General features: G+C 46.5%; 1 protein-coding gene across 2 annotated transcripts in view; it reads left to right on the forward strand.

Annotated features, from left to right (window-relative positions):
• Positions 1 to 530: 530 nt before the first annotated feature.
• Positions 531 to 17,635, forward strand: part of LOC311234105 (cytosolic phospholipase A2 zeta-like) — a 163,311-nt gene continuing 146,206 nt past the window's right edge. For both annotated transcript variants that reach the window (XM_084321219.1, XM_084321220.1), the window contains exons 1-4: positions 531 to 596; positions 2,542 to 2,614; positions 13,211 to 13,347; positions 16,453 to 16,581. In XM_084321219.1, the coding sequence (XP_084177345.1) occupies positions 588 to 596; positions 2,542 to 2,614; positions 13,211 to 13,347; positions 16,453 to 16,581 (348 nt within the window). In that variant the 5' untranslated portion in view covers positions 531 to 587. The remainder of the gene's footprint in view (positions 597 to 2,541; positions 2,615 to 13,210; positions 13,348 to 16,452; positions 16,582 to 17,635) is intronic.

A 17,635-nucleotide genomic window follows, 5' to 3' on the forward strand; every position in this document is an offset into this window, starting at 1 on the left:
GTCATGATATCTGTATATCTGTATGTTGTGTATGTCATAAATGTCATTATGAATTGAAAATGGGGGACCCTGATGTAAACAAGACGAAAGTCTTTCTCTGGTCTGCATCCCCATAACAATTGTGTGTATTGAGCTGTACTGCATTGTACCCATTCTGCAATCTGTTAATAAAGTTATCAATCAATCAATCAAGCCTAAGTGACCATCAATGATGAATAAATAAAAAATATTTCCATCAGTCTTGCTTGTAGTGCAAGTTGTATGCAAATATTAGCCCTGCCGCTGTATCAGATATGCCACTGTCTTGAGATAATGTTTGTCATTTCATTTGAGAAAGGTGTCCATGTCACGTCTGATGAATAACCCATAATACGGTTATGCCTGATATTTCAGGCCAAGCCATGTTTGACTAGTCTCGAGCTCGACTAGCCTGGTCATGAAAGCCCACATCACATGACATCCTACTGCAGCAACATTACCTTTTATTCGGTGCTACTGTTTGTCACCTGCGTTTGCACATGTAGTTGAGAAAGTTGCAACAGGATTCATTGCTGACAAGTTCCGGTGTGAAATCTACAATCTGCAACATGACGACGGTGCGTACTGTACAGGTCTACACTTTATTCCACTGTTTGCTAAATGTAATTGAACTTTTCTGATAACTTACGCTCAGTTACTTACTTAATAGTTGCTGTTGTTATGCACGTGACATTATTATTTCCGAATCGGTTTCGCTTTTTACCTGCGAAGCTCTTGGCAAAATGAGAGTGGATCGACCGACCAATCACACTTGTTACAATTTGCATGAGGTGAAATAACCCGTTTTATATTACAATTGACTGTGAAAGAATGAATGAAAACTTTATTTAACAGATTGCAGAATGGGTACAATACAGTACGGCTCAATACACACAATTGGGGATGCAGATCAGAGAAAGACGTTTGTCTTGTTTACATCAGGGTCCCCCATTTTCAATTCATAGTGACATTTATGACATACACAACATACATGACATGTATGGCATAGGGACATACAGGTATAGTACTGTTACATTTGTGACATATACGATATGCATATGCAAATATACAGCACTGTTACCCAGAGATCCTAACAGAAAATATGAGGGAGGACACTGTCCATTAGGAGGGGGGGGATTGATTGATTGATTGATTGATTGATTGAAACATATTGCAGAATGGGTACATTACAATACAGTACAGCTCAATACACACAATTGTTAGGGATGAAGACCAGAGAAAGACTTTCGTCTTGTTTACATCAGGGTCCCCCATTTTCAATTCATCATAACATATATGACATACATGACATACAGATAGACAGATACTGTTACATCTAGACATTTATGACATACCAGATCTACAATAACAGTACTATTTATGAGTACAAAAATAGTCTAAAAAGAGAGTATACATTTGAGGGGGAAGAAACTGTACATTGGAGGAGGTGGGGTGGGGGGTTGGGTAGGTGGGGTGGGGGAGGGGGGACATTTACGGTGGCCGTAGGTGCTCTTTGAGAGCAGTTTTGAAGGTGGGTAGGGATTCAAATTTTTTTTTACGGCTGTGTGGGTAGGGCGTTCCACATTGTTGTGGCATAATTGCGAAACGTGTTTAGTCCCTTGTTTGTGCCGAATCTGGGTTGCACATGATTTGTGGAACTCCCTCTGGTGTTGTGGGCGTGGTATTCACTGACCTTTGGGAAGTATTTCGATATGTACATGGGTACCTGAGTGGTGCAGTGTATCTTGTAGACCAGGCCCATTGCAAGTTGTTGTACTCGGTCGTATACTCTAACCATCCTAGGTAGTCAAAGTGGGCAGGGGTGAGGTGGGTTTTAGGAGTAAGGTCAAGCACTAGTCTGACCAGTTTGTTTTGTGATGTTTGTAATCTTGTTTTTAGCGCCTTTGAGTGAGGTGCTTTGGTACCATGAGGTGCAAGCATAGTCGTAGTCGCTGTTTGCATTCTATTGGGTGAACAATCGGTGTATTGCAAATAATGTGCATTATGGTGTAAGAAATTAGTTGCATAGACTGTATAAGGCATTAAAGAATGCAGTTTTACGATAGTAGGTTATATAGGCTAGTTAATAATAGAACGAAGGCTATACAAGATTGTCGTGAACGAAGCACACTGCACTATATGTTGATATAGAGGTAGACATATGTAGCCTGATCGATGATCTCCCATTCGTCTGGCCGGTGTCCAAGGAAACCTAGCCTGTCAGTGAATTTTCTCCAGAAACTAGATTTAGGCTTATGTAATTACGTTTTATAACTTGTAGCCAAAATTATGCTTCGTCAGTTGGGTTATGGTCTCAAATAAATGAATAATGCTTACATACTCGGGTTACAAATGATTTGCCACTGGCCAGCCCCTCCCAACCTGTGGGAAAATATCCTGAAAGTGCAAGACACAAACTTCTCATAACTGATCTATAACTGATCTACATTCCAGGCTTATAGAATCACAAACCAGCTAAACAGGACCGAATTCCACAACTGTTTATTTTGCCTATCCTAACAGAAAGAAGTTGTGTCCTACTTGACATTGCGTGTTACAGTGCTAAGAGCAAAGAACGACCACTCCCATGACTATTGTGAGTATAGTGACATCTTCTTAAGATCTTTGAAAAAATATACATGCATTGTCCTTGTCATATGTACAGTATACCACACATACAGGGAGTGCTTTGTAAATTCAGAATCGTTTTACCCTTAAACCAATTTCCTCTTCACCAATGGTGTTGTTGATTGGTAAAGTCCTTCCTCAGCAGTCCTTCCTGTTGCTCTTTAAACTGGGTATACCCACAGGCCACAGCTGTGCTATTAGCCACAAAACGAAAGCAACGTTTTCCAGGCTTAAAACATTGTTAAATGAATAGCTTTACTCTCATAAAACCATTAATGTCACTTTGTTTTACAGTTTCATGTACATTTGTTTTGACTAATTATTAATGTTGTTGTTTTGTTATTATTAGTAGTTGTTGTGAAGGATCAGATTAAACCGAATATATATATTTATTTATATATATATATTTAATTGTATTTGTATATCGTTTGATATCCCCTGTATATTCCTTGTACAATATGCACTGAATATCCCTTTAGTCTACTAAACAGCCCAGAATAGTTTCATTCTACCATTGGACGAGAACCTGGCGCCAGGTTGCCATACCCCTAGGTCCAAGTTCAATCGTGCCGCCCAACATGTCGTGGCAAGCCCCGGTTCCGCGCAGGAATATGTCGGGCGAAATACGAATGGTACTATTTGTTCATAGCGCATATATATATGGCGCAAGTAAAGTAGAACTTTCTTTTAGTCCAGTTCTTTACCCTCCAACAGAGTGACAGACGCGAAGCCTCACCCACGACGCACGTGTGGTGTAGTAAGGCCTACTTGGCCTCAGAATAGGCATTGAGATATCGTGTAGATTAATAGTTGAATAGTCATAGTTTGGCACTATACCGTCGAGTTGGACGTATTCTATTAAGCTAATAATAGTCTATTTATGTATGGTGCATCGTTCGGTTAGAGTTATAAAGTTATCAGTACCCCCATCGTTCCTGACGTTATCTGGACGCTTAACCAGGCTGGGCAGACCCCTAGTGGTGCTTGCATCCGAGGAGCTCCGGGCCAGGGCGACTGGACCTGTATATTGGATTACTCTACCAGGACGACGGCGAGCCTTCCACGGCTTGGATTATGCTTTGGGTGCTTTGATTATTCCATGGATAAAGGCCAACACTGCGGAGTGTTGGAACTACCCCCCGGAGAGGACTCCAGGTGAGACGGCGCTCTACACCAGTGAGGTCGCCTCACGTCTCTCCGTTGTGGACCGGCAGCTACCGTCCACCAGAGGGTCCAGCTGTGTTCGTCTGCGGACCGAGGTTCTGTGGGCACCGTGTTCAAGACTTTGAATTCTCCCAAGAAACCGTCGGCCAGATGGGATACCGCCAGCGGCTTCTCTAACCCCCCCCTCCTACTGTCTTACAACCAGCGGGACCCCCCCCCCCCCCCTTAGTGTATCCAGCTATAATCATTTAAGTACCATCGCTATAGTTTCCTAAATATCCAGGTTGTATACTTACTCCCTGCGTAACCAGAGATTGGACATTCAATGTTGATTTACCTACGAATACTCATTTGCCATACAAGTGCATATTTCAAATCATAAGTGTAAACAAGTGAACGTTGTATATACCTTTTGCTATATTAAACCTTCGATTTGTACATTTGTGTGGATTCGTTTCATCAGGTGGGAAAGTGTTCATCATACTTATATCATGTACTGGATGGCCAGAAGTTAAAGTACAAGAGGTAGTGGTATTAAATGCCATATCTAACAATACAGTCAGGGAATTGTACCCCTCAGTTACAATTGGTCCTTCGAGCCGGAGGGTAACTAGTGTAATATTAATATAGTGTTATTAATATTGAAATGGCCTATGATGAACACTCCACGAAACGATCCTCCTAACCTAGAACGCCCGCGGCGCAGATGACAGACACCTCAGTACTTAGAGGCTTACACTGTCAGTCAACTACCTAGCCTTCGACAAACGGTAAACGCGGTAATAGTAGAAAGTAAAATTATGTCTGACCTTAACGACCAGGTTTCCCCGACCACAGAGGCCCTAGTAGGTCCTAATGTAACTGACCAAGCTCACGGTGGGGACCAGGAGGGAGCGGACATGCCTTTACCCCCCGCCACTACCCAAGAAGTAGTCCCCGACCACCCCCGGGAGGAAGACGACCCTACAGAGAGAGAACTCTGCACGGAAGAAGAGGAGGAGAGCGCCGAGGAAATAGAGCTCCAGGACTCCCCAACGAGTACCCCCAGGAGCGGCTCACGCAGGAGCGGCTCACCTCCACAACCGCCTTCCCCCAGCGAAGCGGAGAGGATGCTACAACAGGCGTTCCTCGTCAGCCTGACAGCCTCTACCGAACGCGATCGACTCCAAGCGCAGACGCTTAGCGAGCGCGAACATTTTACCATTGAAAGAGACCGTCTCCAAGCACAGGCGCTTAGCGAGCGCGAACAACTCCAAGCGCAACAACGGAGCGAAGAAGAGCGCACACGCCTGGAGATGAGACGCCTTCAGACAGAAGAGAATATGGCAAGAGACCGGGCCGACGCCCAGCGCGCCGCTGCCGGTGCCCAAAGAGAAGCAGATCTCACCAAGCGCGAAGTCGAGCGCGACAAGTTACAAGCGCAGCTAATGGAGCAGCTGATCCGCAAGGCAACACCCTCCCCCTCCGCCAGGGGTTCAAGGAACTCGTCGAGACAACAGTCAAGGGCAGCGTCTCCTCAACGAGCAAGCGACCCTGAACTTGACCAACAGACCGAGTCTAGACCCCCCGCAGACCCCCTTCCCAGACCGGTCCAAGCGAGACCCAGCTACAAGGAAGGAGCGGCATACACTGCGGAGAAGCTAAATAAACGATTACAGGATCTGGAAGATCTGATAGAGGAAGAAGAGGGAGAGGAGGAGAACCAAGCCCGACGACAGCACAGTACTCCACCGGACCAGGAGGTCCCATACAGTCCAGGCTATACCCCCGCGGCGCTGCGCTACAGACCCCCGACTCTATTCACGGGTGAGCACGACGCACGACCAGCCCCGAGGAATAGCACCTGGACCAGCGGGCCATGGTACCCTGTCAGTACCAGCCCACAGCGAGGCGCAAGAGGGGACTCGCCCAGGAGGTCTCTCCCCCAACGCTCGCCGATGTATCAGCCATCCACGGCGTCATACATTGCCACGCCGTCATTTCCAGACTTCGCCTATGAGAGTCGAGCACAGTACACGGAGCTCCGGATGTGCTTAGAGACAATGATGGTGGATGTCGCTGATGAACGCCACAAGTATGCAATATTACTGAAGCACCTGAAAGTACCGCGAGCGCACAATATAGCGCTAGCCTATGCCACCTCTTCGACACCATACACAGCGGCCCTAGCGGCGCTGGACCAGAGATATGGACGTATATGGGATTACGTAATCCAAGAGATAAGGCATATTGATCGCCTACCCCCAGCCACGGACAATCGCTCATTAGACGACCTGTCAATCAAAGTGCAGTCCCTGGTAGGGATGCTGGGAGCGCAACGGGAAAAGGGCATGCATGAGCTATACGCCAACTCTAACGTCGAGAGGATTTTGGAGAAGCTGCCACCCGCAAGACAGGAGCGCTTTAGGCGGCAGAGAGACTACCGGGATCCCAACGGCCCCGAGCCATCCCTCCTTGATCTAGCCGACTTCCTGGCGAGAGAAGTCAGCAGCTTACGACTAGATACATTCGGGCGGAGCACGCCAAGCTCCAGAGAGGGACCCAGGAGAATAAATGATGGAAGAAGATCGGTGACTGTCATGCACCAATCAGAGTCAGTACCGAGCAGTAATAGTCACAGCACCCCCTCGAGAAAAGAGAAGTGGAAGATAGCGTGTCCCTACTGTGAGAAAGAACACTGGCTGTCACAATGTGACCTATTCACAAAGATGAATGCAGAAGAAGTGAGTCAATGGATAAAGTCCAACAGGCGCTGTTATCGATGTGCGCGGCCCCACATGGCAGCCGAATGCCGCCTAAAGAAAAGGTGCAGCCGGTGCGATGGAGCCCATCTAGATATACTACACGAAAGTAACGGAAGACGGCCTCCACCTGCACCACGGAGCGGCACCAAGGCAAGTGTCATGTACATTGACCCCGCCAGCAGCAGCGGCGCCCAAGTGCTCTTAAAGGTAGTCCGTGTGACATTGAGCTACCAAGATAAAGTCATGGACACTTACGCCGTCCTTGACGACGGGTCAGAGAAGACCCTTCTGCTCGCGTCCGCTGCGGCCCAGCTGGGACTGCGGGGGAGCAAGAACGAAATGACGATTCGGACAATAAGAAGAGATTTAAAGACGATAAAGGGCGAGAATGTCTCCTTCACTATCGCAGCAAACGGGCAGCCAGAGCGACGGTACAAGATTACAAATGCTTTCACCAGCCAAGAAATAGGACTATCGCAGTACACCTACCCTGTCACCAAGTTGATGGATAAATATGTGCACCTGCGCCAATTACCTATCCCGCTCATAGACGGCGCTACCCCGACCCTGCTGATAGGCTCCGACCATGCAGAACTCATAGTCCCGATTGACCGGGTCCATACAGGACCCCGAGGCTGTCCTGCAGCAGTCGAGACCCGCCTAGGGTGGACCCTACAAGGCCCCCTTGCTAAATCTCTCAACCGAACAGCAGCCACTAGCTGCCTCCACTCCAGAACGACAGAAGAAGACACCACTCTCCTGCAGCATGTCGAGAGGCTATGGACACTAGAGACAATGCCCTTTAAGAACGAAAAGAAAGATATTCGTTCTAAAGAAGACATTTACGCCATCCACCTACTCGAGCAGGGGACAAAGAGAGTCACAGTCGGCGGAGTGATGAGATACGCAACTCCACTCCTGAGGCGAGAGGGAATGCCCACCTTTCACGCAAAGAAAGACGCCACGGAGCGCTATCTATTGAACACGGAGCGGCGCCTAGCCAAAGACCCCGCTCAAGAGAGTGTGTACCGCACTGAGATTGAGAAGCTAATCACAGCGGGACACGTAACAAAGATTGACATTAAAGAGGCCGATCAGACGACCGAATCATGGTACGTGCCGCATCACAAGGTCCATCACAACGGCAAGGATCGCATTGTGTTTAACTGCAGCTACCAGATCGGATCCCAAAATCTGAATAAAGAGCTCTTGCCCGGCCCCACACTCGGCCCCTCCCTACTAGGCGTGCTACTGCGCTTCCGCCAGGACAAGGTGGCTATCAGCGGGGATATCAAAGGGATATTCTTGCAGGTGAGACTAGTAGAGGAGGACAAGCCTCTGCTGCGGTTCCTATGGAGAGAGAGGATCGGAGATGAGAACCCAGCCATCTACCAGTGGGAAGTACTCCCCTTCGGAACCACATGCAGCCCGTGCTGTGCTACATTTGCACTACAGAAACACGTCGCAGAGGACCCAACAGCAGATGAAGAGGTCCAACACAGTGTGAAGAACAGTTTCTACGTGGACAACTGTTTACAAAGCGTTTCGACTCAAGAAGAAGCCGAGGCTCTCCTAATCAAGTTACGCGCCTCCCTGATCAAAGGCGGCTTTGATCTCAGGCAGTGGGCCAGCAGTGACCCGCACGTATTGCGCAGCCTCTCCCCCGCAGACAAGGCTGCCAGCAGCGAGACCTGGATGGCGACAATCCCAGGAGAAGCCCAAGAAATGACACTAGGACTAGTCTGGCGCTTCAGAACAGACTCGCTCCACTATAGACACAAACCCTTGGCTCCAGAGCAGGGAAGGTCGACGGCGATACCGACCACCAGACGGAGTGTGTACAGAACACTCGCCAGACAATATGACCCGTTGGGATGTATTCTACCTTACACCACCAGGGCAAAGATGATTGTACGAGCACTATGGGACAAGGACCAGGGCTGGGACGATCCAATACCCGCACACCTTGCCTCAACATGGAGAGAGTGGGAGACGGAACTCCGCTCACTCCCAGGCGTCAATATACGCCGCAGCTACTTCCCATCCACAGTGAGGCCAGAGACATGCGAGATTGATCTACACGTCTTCAGCGACGCCTCCGAAGTAGCCTACGGATCGGTGGCCTACTTGCGTGCCCAAGAGAAGGGAGGAAAGATACACACTGCTTTCATCCTGGCCCGCTCAAGAATAGCCCCACGTAAGCAACAATCTATCCCACGTCTAGAGCTCTGCGCAGCCCTAGCAGGAGCGCATCTAGCCACGTTGATCCAACGTGAACTCACCATTCCGGTGCACAGAACAATCTTGTGGTCAGATTCCACGACAGTACTCACATGGATCAAGTCTGATTCATGCAGATACAAAGTCTTCGTGGGAGTCAGTCACCGAGATTCAAGAGTTAACAGAAGCAGCGAGCTGGCGGTATGTGGACACCAAACACAACCCAGCTGACGTCATCACCCGGGGAATGTCTCTGGATGACCTAACCCGTCGCAACATCTACAGTGACGGACCAGAATTCCTCAAGCTCCCGGAAGGAGAGTGGCCTACGCCCACCCCGCGGGAAGCAAGTAACGAGGAGGCTGAGAACAAGAAACCTATGTTCTGTGGACTGAGCACAGTCGCCTCCACAGACCCCAACATAGATGACTGCATTACCCTAGAGAGTGCGCAGCAAAGAACATTCCTGCGGCACCACCCAGAGATTCAGTCCACCACTGACATGTCAGCAGCTGACTACGAAGAAGCAGAACTTCTTCTACTACAACGAGCCCAGAGAGACTTGTTCCCCGATGAGCTAGACTGTCTACAGGGAGGAAACCCCGTCCCATCAGACAGCAGACTGATTCACCTGGCACCAGAGAGTGACGCCCATAATCTCATCAGAGTGGGTGGTCGCCTGCGGAGAGCCCCCGATCTACCGGATGATACTAAGTACCCGATCGTCTTGAACAGCCGACACAAGGTCACAGAGCTGATCATAAAGAAATACGACGAGGATGTCCACCACGCAGGAGCAGAGAGAGTCTTCGCGGAGATCAGACGTCGTTATTGGATACTGCAAGGCAGAGAAGCAGTACGGCGCTTCCAGCGAACCTGTCTAGACTGCCGTAAGTGGCGCGCGCAGCCCAGCATACCACGGATGGCTGACTTACCCCCCTGTCGCCTCCGAATCGGCGACAAGCCATTCCACTCCACAGGCATGGACTGCTTTGGCCCGTTGTATATAAAGAGAGGAAGAGGCACCGAGAAGCGGTGGGGTATTGTATTCAAATGCATGACCACCAGAGCGATACATATCGAGCTCCTTCCGACCATGAGCACAGACTCATTCCTTATGGCCTTCCGAAGATTCACATCACGGAAAGGAAAACCGTCTATATTGTTGTCTGATCACGGGACCAACTTCAAAGGCGGAGAAAGAGAGCTGAGAGAGAGCTTCCAAGCTATGGGCCCACAACTTAAGACCCACCTCGCTCCATCCCAGATTGACTTCCAGTTTAATCCCCCGAACGCACCCCACTTCGGTGGAACCTGGGAACGAGAAGTACGTTCTATAAAGACAGCCCTGTACGCCGTACTTGGGGCCCAGACTGTGGCGGAGGAAGTCCTAATGACAGTCCTCACGGAGATCGAGGGAGTATTGAACTCAAAGCCCCTCGGTTACGTCTCCAGTGATGTAGCAGATGTCGACCCAGTCACCCCCAACACACTCCTAATGGGGCGGCTGGACCCCGCGCTACCCCAGACAATGTACAGGCCTGAAGAAGCGAACGGCCGAAGAATGTGGAGGTACAGTCAAGTACTAGCTGACAAGTTTTGGAGCAGCTTCCTACTCCACTACCTACCGTCTCTACAGACCCGCCAGAAGTGGGTAAAAGAGAGAGACAATTTGACAGAAGGAACAGTCGTCATGATTATTGACCAGTCACTACCCAGAGCTATGTGGCCGGCTGGCCGCGTAAGCAAAGTGATCACCGGTGCCGATGGCAAGGTCCGAGCAGCTGAAGTACTCGTCCAAGGGCGCACTTACACACGTCCCGTGGCGAGGCTCATAGAACTGCCCCGACTCCCAGATACTATCGATGATGACCATGACCCCATGACTTTGTGAGTTGACTGACCCTTACAGCGGACCTTGAGTGGTAGACAGTGCGGTTAATCTGTCTCTGCTTAGCTAATTAGGTGGGACTAATTAGGGGGCGGCTGTTGTGAAGGATCAGATTAAACCGAATATATATATTTATTTATATATATATATTTAATTGTATTTGTATATCGTTTGATATCCCCTGTATATTCCTTGTACAATATGCACTGAATATCCCTTTAGTCTACTAAACAGCCCATAATAGTTTCATTCTACCATTGGACGAGAACCTGGCGCCAGGTTGCCATACCCCTAGGTCCAAGTTCAATCGTGCCGCCCAACATGTCGTGGCAAGCCCCGGTTCCGCGCAGGAATATGTCGGGCGAAATACGAATGGTACTATTTGTTCATAGCGCATATATATATGGCGCAAGTAAAGTAGAACTTTCTTTTAGTCCAGTTCTTTACCCTCCAACAGAGTGACAGACGCGAAGCCTCACCCACGACGCACGTGTGGTGTAGTAAGGCCTACTTGGCCTCAGAATAGGCATTGAGATATCGTGTAGATTAATAGTTGAATAGTCATAGTTTGGCACTATACCGTCGAGTTGGACGTATTCTATTAAGCTAATAATAGTCTATTTATGTATGGTGCATCGTTCGGTTAGAGTTATAAAGTTATCAGTACCCCCATCGTTCCTGACGTTATCTGGACGCTTAACCAGGCTGGGCAGACCCCTAGTGGTGCTTGCATCCGAGGAGCTCCGGGCCAGGGCGACTGGACCTGTATATTGGATTACTCTACCCGGACGACGGCGAGCCTTCCACGGCTTGGATTATGCTTTGGGTGCTTTGATTATTCCATGGATAAAGGCCAACACTGCGGAGTGTTGGAACTACCCCCCGGAGAGGACTCCAGGTGAGACGGCGCTCTACACCAGTGAGGTCGCCTCACGTCTCTCCGTTGTGGACCGGCAGCTACCGTCCACCAGAGGGTCCAGCTGTGTTCGTCTGCGGACCGAGGTTCTGTGGGCACCGTGTTCAAGACTTTGAATTCTCCCAAGAAACCGTCGGCCAGATGGGATACCGCCAGCGGCTTCTCTAACCCCCCCCCCCCCTACTGTCTTACAACCAGCGGGACCCCCCCCCCCCTTAGTGTATCCAGCTATAATCATTTAAGTACCATCGCTATAGTTTCCTAAATATCCAGGTTGTATACTTACTCCCTGCGTAACCAGAGATTGGACATTCAATGTTGATTTACCTACGAATACTCATTTGCCATACAAGTGCATATTTCAAATCATAAGTGTAAACAAGTGAACGTTGTATATACCTTTTGCTATATTAAACCTTCAATTTGTACATTTGTGTGGATTCGTTTCATCAGGTGGGAAAGTGTTCATCATACTTATATCATGTACTGGATGGCCAGAAGTTAAAGTACAAGAGGTAGTGGTATTAAATACCATATCTAACAATACAGTCAGGGAATTGTACCCCTCAGTTACAGTAGTATTACTTTGATTATTATTGTTATTATTATTGTTATCTTAATATTATTAAAGGTATTTATGAACTTATTTCACCTTTTGATTGAAACCTTTATTTATACTCAGGTGAGCTCTGAGGTGAGGCCACCTCATTTACAGAACTGCTGAGTGTACAACAAGATAAAACAACAAAACAATGTGCAGTGCAATCAGTTAAAAACAGTTACAACATGAATCATAGAGAAATGAAATCAGACATTTAAATTCCGTAAGGGAAGGAAGAACTTCCAACTTTAACTTTGACTGAATGTCATTCCAGGACTTTGGGGCTGCATAAGAGAATGCTGTCCTGCCGAGTCCTGTACTAGTCTGTGGAACTCTAAATGTGATCCAGTTACTAGATCTTGTTTGATGGGCTGGATTATTCCTGTCCAACAGGGCAGCTATATACGGTGGCTGTTTGCTGGTCAATGCCTTGAAAATGTACAAGAGCCGATGATAGTCTCAACGAGCTGCCAGGGATGGCCAACCAACCTTACTGTAAAGGATACAATGGTGTGTAGTGTATCATACCTATCTCCAGTAATAAATCTACCTTACTTTTTTTTGTTTTTATCCGATGATTTAATTCATGAGTTGAGGCCCCGTATAGGCCCATCTGGGTCTCTTGCCTCTACTCAGCACCTTTATACACTTTCTGTCATGGTCAATGTTTTGATTTTTACTGTTTTGCTGAAATGGTGTGAAATAAAGAAAAAAGGGTAAATGGGGCCCACTCTCTAGTCTGTGCAAGAACTGAAACAAACACCTACTCCACAGTGCACCTACATTAGGTTTCAGGATTTATTTCAGGGCTTGTACAGACTGGACCATGGCTTTGTGGCTAACTAGCCCGAGCTATGGGTATCCAGTATGAAGAGCAGAATGGGTTGTGCTGAGAAAGTAGGCTACTGTATTGGTCGACAACATGGTAAGTTAGGAAATAGGGCTAAAATTCCAAACATACCCTTTGATGTTGCATGACATACTTGCAGGTTATTCATACCCCTGTTTTTTCCCTATTTACCATTCAGGGTCTGAATCTGACTGTTACATCATCCTGCATCTTCCCACCGCATCCGCAAGGACCTACCGGACGAAGCCGGTGCCCAACAGCAACAGTCCAGAGTGGAACGAGACCTTTCACTTCAGGGTCCACAGCCACGTTAAAGTGAGGTCCCTCTCTGTAATGGTGGTTTTTTAACTTGGGGATCTGAGGATCCACAGGGGTCTTTGGGGGGGCTTCCAGAAGGTCCACAGAAAAATTTGGGAAAACTTAATTTCAGCTAAATATAAATGTAATTTCACTGTGTAATTGATGAGTAGTTAGAGAATGTTTAACTCTTTCTCTGCCACGCTGGGAACGGGATATGGCTATGTGCTGCCACGCATTAAACCAATGGAGTCGGTCACCTTGTTTGCAGGGCTATAACTATATTCTATATTATAGCTATGGATGCAATACTATGGCCCATTTGAGTATCTATCGTTCAAGATGTGAAAAAGATTTTTTTTTCCATCCATACATTCCCGTTTTATACCATGGTGAATATAAGTATTATATTTAGAGCGACGTGTATTATATTAAATCCATTGGCATTTCGTCCCTACACACGCTACACTTAAAAATTCAAATGCATATGATCGGTATTATGTTCCATCATGAATGCATGAAAGGGGGGAGGGGGGGGGTCGTTTCTGATTAATTGATTGTCAATAACGGCATTCGTTAGTACGACAACATACGGTGATCAGGGCGATGGCTATGAAAACAAGGCACAATCAAGCTGAAATTTACCTTAAATTGTTCTTACCTGCGGCCGGTGAGATTCCAAAAAGAATATTCCAATTATTTGATTGCCATCTGGTAGATCGTATGTCCATTTGGCCCACGACATAACCCACCACAGCATAATTAATCGGGGCTCCCGAAAACTATTCAATGCGATCGGGTGAAGCCCTAGGTTCACGTTATTAGAAAAGTTCGCCCGGACCAATATAATCGACGCACAGCCCAATACAGAGAGTTTCAAAGGAAGTGCAATACCGGCCGCATCCCACCAGGCGGCAGTATTGGACTTTTGCGATCTCAGACTCATTCCCTATGATAACACCAGGCTCCCTGGATGGATAATGAATGGAAATAGTGAATTAAAGAAATAACGATCAAATAACGTATATACGTGGTTGGTGTTCAAAGGATGGCGCGCAATAACGTATATAATCGCTGTTGGCAGAGAAAGACTTAAGAGTGATTATTCTCATCATAGGTTTCGCTTCACCCACTGTTGTCTCCTTAACAGTATAGACATCTTCTTCAAATCTTACAACAAACATGTGATAAAATGGCAGCCCTTGACACAAAGGAAGGTTGAGAAGAACCATTGCTCTATAATGACATCCATGGTCAAAGGGTCATGCTGTTGGTAACATTATTAAAGTGGTTACAAACAGGCAACAATAGAGGCCTCGCACGGAATGTTTGTGTACTTCTCTTTCTTCCAGTATGGCTGCCTGTAACCATTGGTAACCACTTTCTAAAGGAAATGCCTTTGTGGTAGAAGTGGTAGAGTTGGTAAAGCACTTTAAAAGCACGATATTACTGTTCTACTGTGACTTGTTTACAAGATCCAGTAATAAGGCACCAAATTATTAAGTATTTGTTGATATACTTGTATTACATTACCATACTGTAAATGCTCCTCGTCTTGTCAATGAAACATAATATGAAACGGTAGCCAAAGTAACAAAAAGATGTTTAATTATAATTACCATGGTTGAAGGTGAAGGGATAACATAAAAATGATGACAAACAAACCACAGGACTGTACAGACAGGATCAGCCACCACACACAGGGGAGAACAAGAACAGAACACAGATTCACAAGGGGATGACGAGAATAAGAAACACCTTGGCTGATTACAAATGGATACACGACAAAGAACTACAAGACCAAGACAGGGGACTACAACCAGACATCACACATCATACTGGGGAACACCTGATCAGGATACAAACACACCCACACGTAACAACTTGTCATATATCAACACGTAGCAAACTTTGTTTTGCACATAACAACCATTAGGCTTGTTCAAGATGGATTTCGGTTTGCCTCGACTAGTAGACGAGAGTAGCCGAGTGAAGCCGGGGGAGGAGTTAAGAGGGCGGACACTGCCGATTTCACGAGAGCCCCTCGCCTAGTCTCGCGCGGCAGATACGCTTTCACGTCACCACACACACATTACACACCTGTCCAGCTCATTATAATGCGATGGCCGTGTGCAAAATTAGATCAGATTCAAATGTACAGCACACCATATACTGCTATAGTGGAATATACTATTCATATATACCATAATATATACCATCTTGTTGCACGCTCCTGGCCGCACGCACACACAACACACTGCTGAATAATTCTGTTTTGCAATATATATATATGTATACTGTGTATATTGAGGCAAAACAGAATTATATATACAGTATTGAGGCAAAACAGACGACGCATGTGTGTATGTGTGTGTGTGTGTGTGTGTGTGTCTGACAGCTTGAAGTTTATCATGATGATATGATGATAACGCATAACATAATAAAGTTTTCAATCAATCAAACGTCTCATAACTCCCTGGCTGTCACATGGCTGGTGACTGACAACTTTTCTGAGCCAATAGGCGCTTTGCGCGACCGTAGCAAGTCGCTTCCCAGCCGGGAGCAGCCGGCTGAGAGGTACTGTGGCGCCTCGCTCTAAAGGCTGCTTGTGGCTCGCTCCCGCGGGAGTTCCGCGCCTCGCCTCGCCAGATTTTCAGAGCAAATCGGACAACATTCTAACCGTCATGCAACGCGCTTGGCGAGGCAGTAGTCAAACCTGCGCAGATCTGCGTCCGCCTATCCCATCTTGAACAAGCCTAATGTCTCTGCCATTGCCATGTACAAAACAATGGTTGCTACAGTAGCCATGTTGGATGACAGAAAACTACAGAAACATTCAGTGCAAGGCCTCTATTTTATTATATATATAATATAGAGAGATATATTGATATATTATCATTACAAAGTAACAACAATATCAACAGAATAACAACAATATGTATGTTATATGATGAGCACCTATGCAAATTACAATTACTCACTTATTTTGTGTGATTCTATACAGAAGATTGTGGGACCTCAACGTGCACTAAATGCGTTTTTCTGCTATTTGAAATGAGGACCGCGTAGACTGAACCACGTAACACCTGAAAACAGTGAAGTTCCTTGTGATTGTGATTCCAGAACATCCTGGAGATGAGGATATATGATGAGGACAAGGTGTGGGACGACCTGTGCTGCACGCTGCTGTTTGATATCAACAACCTCATCCCCGGAGAAACAGAGACCAAGGTCTTCATCCAAAACTCAGAGGTGCTGAACGTCTCAAAGAACCCTACTATTGTGATGGATCACGGTTTATGTGGGTTTTATTTCGTCTTTCTGTGAGGGACAGCTGTATATTTAGTCTTTCTGTGAGGGACAGCTGTATATTTAGTCTTTCTGTAAGGGACAGCTGTCAATCACTGGCCTCTAGTCTGCAGTTAATTGCCATGGCAGGTGTGTGGGCTTGATTGCCACCTGATTGGTGTCAGGTGTGCAGTGCCTTTTAGTAGGTTTGGTTGACGGTGTTCGGATGCTTGTCCATTTCATGTTTTTCCCTCAATAGTAGAGGAGTGTCCCAAGCTCATGCTTCTAGGGCAGGGGTGGCCAACCCGCGGCTCGCGAGCCGCATGCGGCTCTTTGCCCGTCAATGTGCGGCTTTTCCACCCATAAGATTTTTTTTTTTTTTTTTTTTACTTTTTTTTTTTTTTATGTCACTCATTCCATAAGGACGTAGAATAAACATTTACAATTTTTTTTTAAATGGTCCATTTGCATGTTCTTGGTATCTGAATCTAGGGACATAATGGATCAGTGTCAGAAATAGTGTGTCTGTTACTAGGCTTGAGTAAATTGTAATGAACCAAAGGAGAATATCAATTCTATTTAAAAAAAAAATTATCTTTGACTGTAAATAACACCATGCTAAAATTGACCAGACCTGAAAAATCTAAGCAAATGAATAAAGGGAAGATGATTAAACAGAAGGTTTTGTAGATACAGTACTGAATTCTGCCATCTTTTTTATAATGTAAATTTCTCCACCATTTTTCATCATATTGCAACACCGTTTTTTGCAAGACGTTCACAGAAAGGTAGAGAAACTAACTGCGTTCTGTTTTATGGCAATAACGTTCAGGTTTGTGGGAGATAATCCCAAAAAATAAGAGAAATTAAAAAGTAAATCCAGAAGTCAGATGATTGACAGGGGCTGGTGTGAGCTGGGTAGGGTAGTTTTTTGAAATTTGAAAGCCCTGAGTCTCTTCCTTCAAAAGACTACACTCACTTTTGGCTGTGCCACTTCCTCCTGTCAATATGCGCCGGT

This window comes from Notolepis coatsorum (genome assembly GCF_963971535.1).
Source record: "Notolepis coatsorum genome assembly, chromosome: 9".
NCBI classification, from domain to species: Eukaryota; Metazoa; Chordata; class Actinopteri; order Aulopiformes; family Paralepididae; genus Notolepis; species Notolepis coatsorum.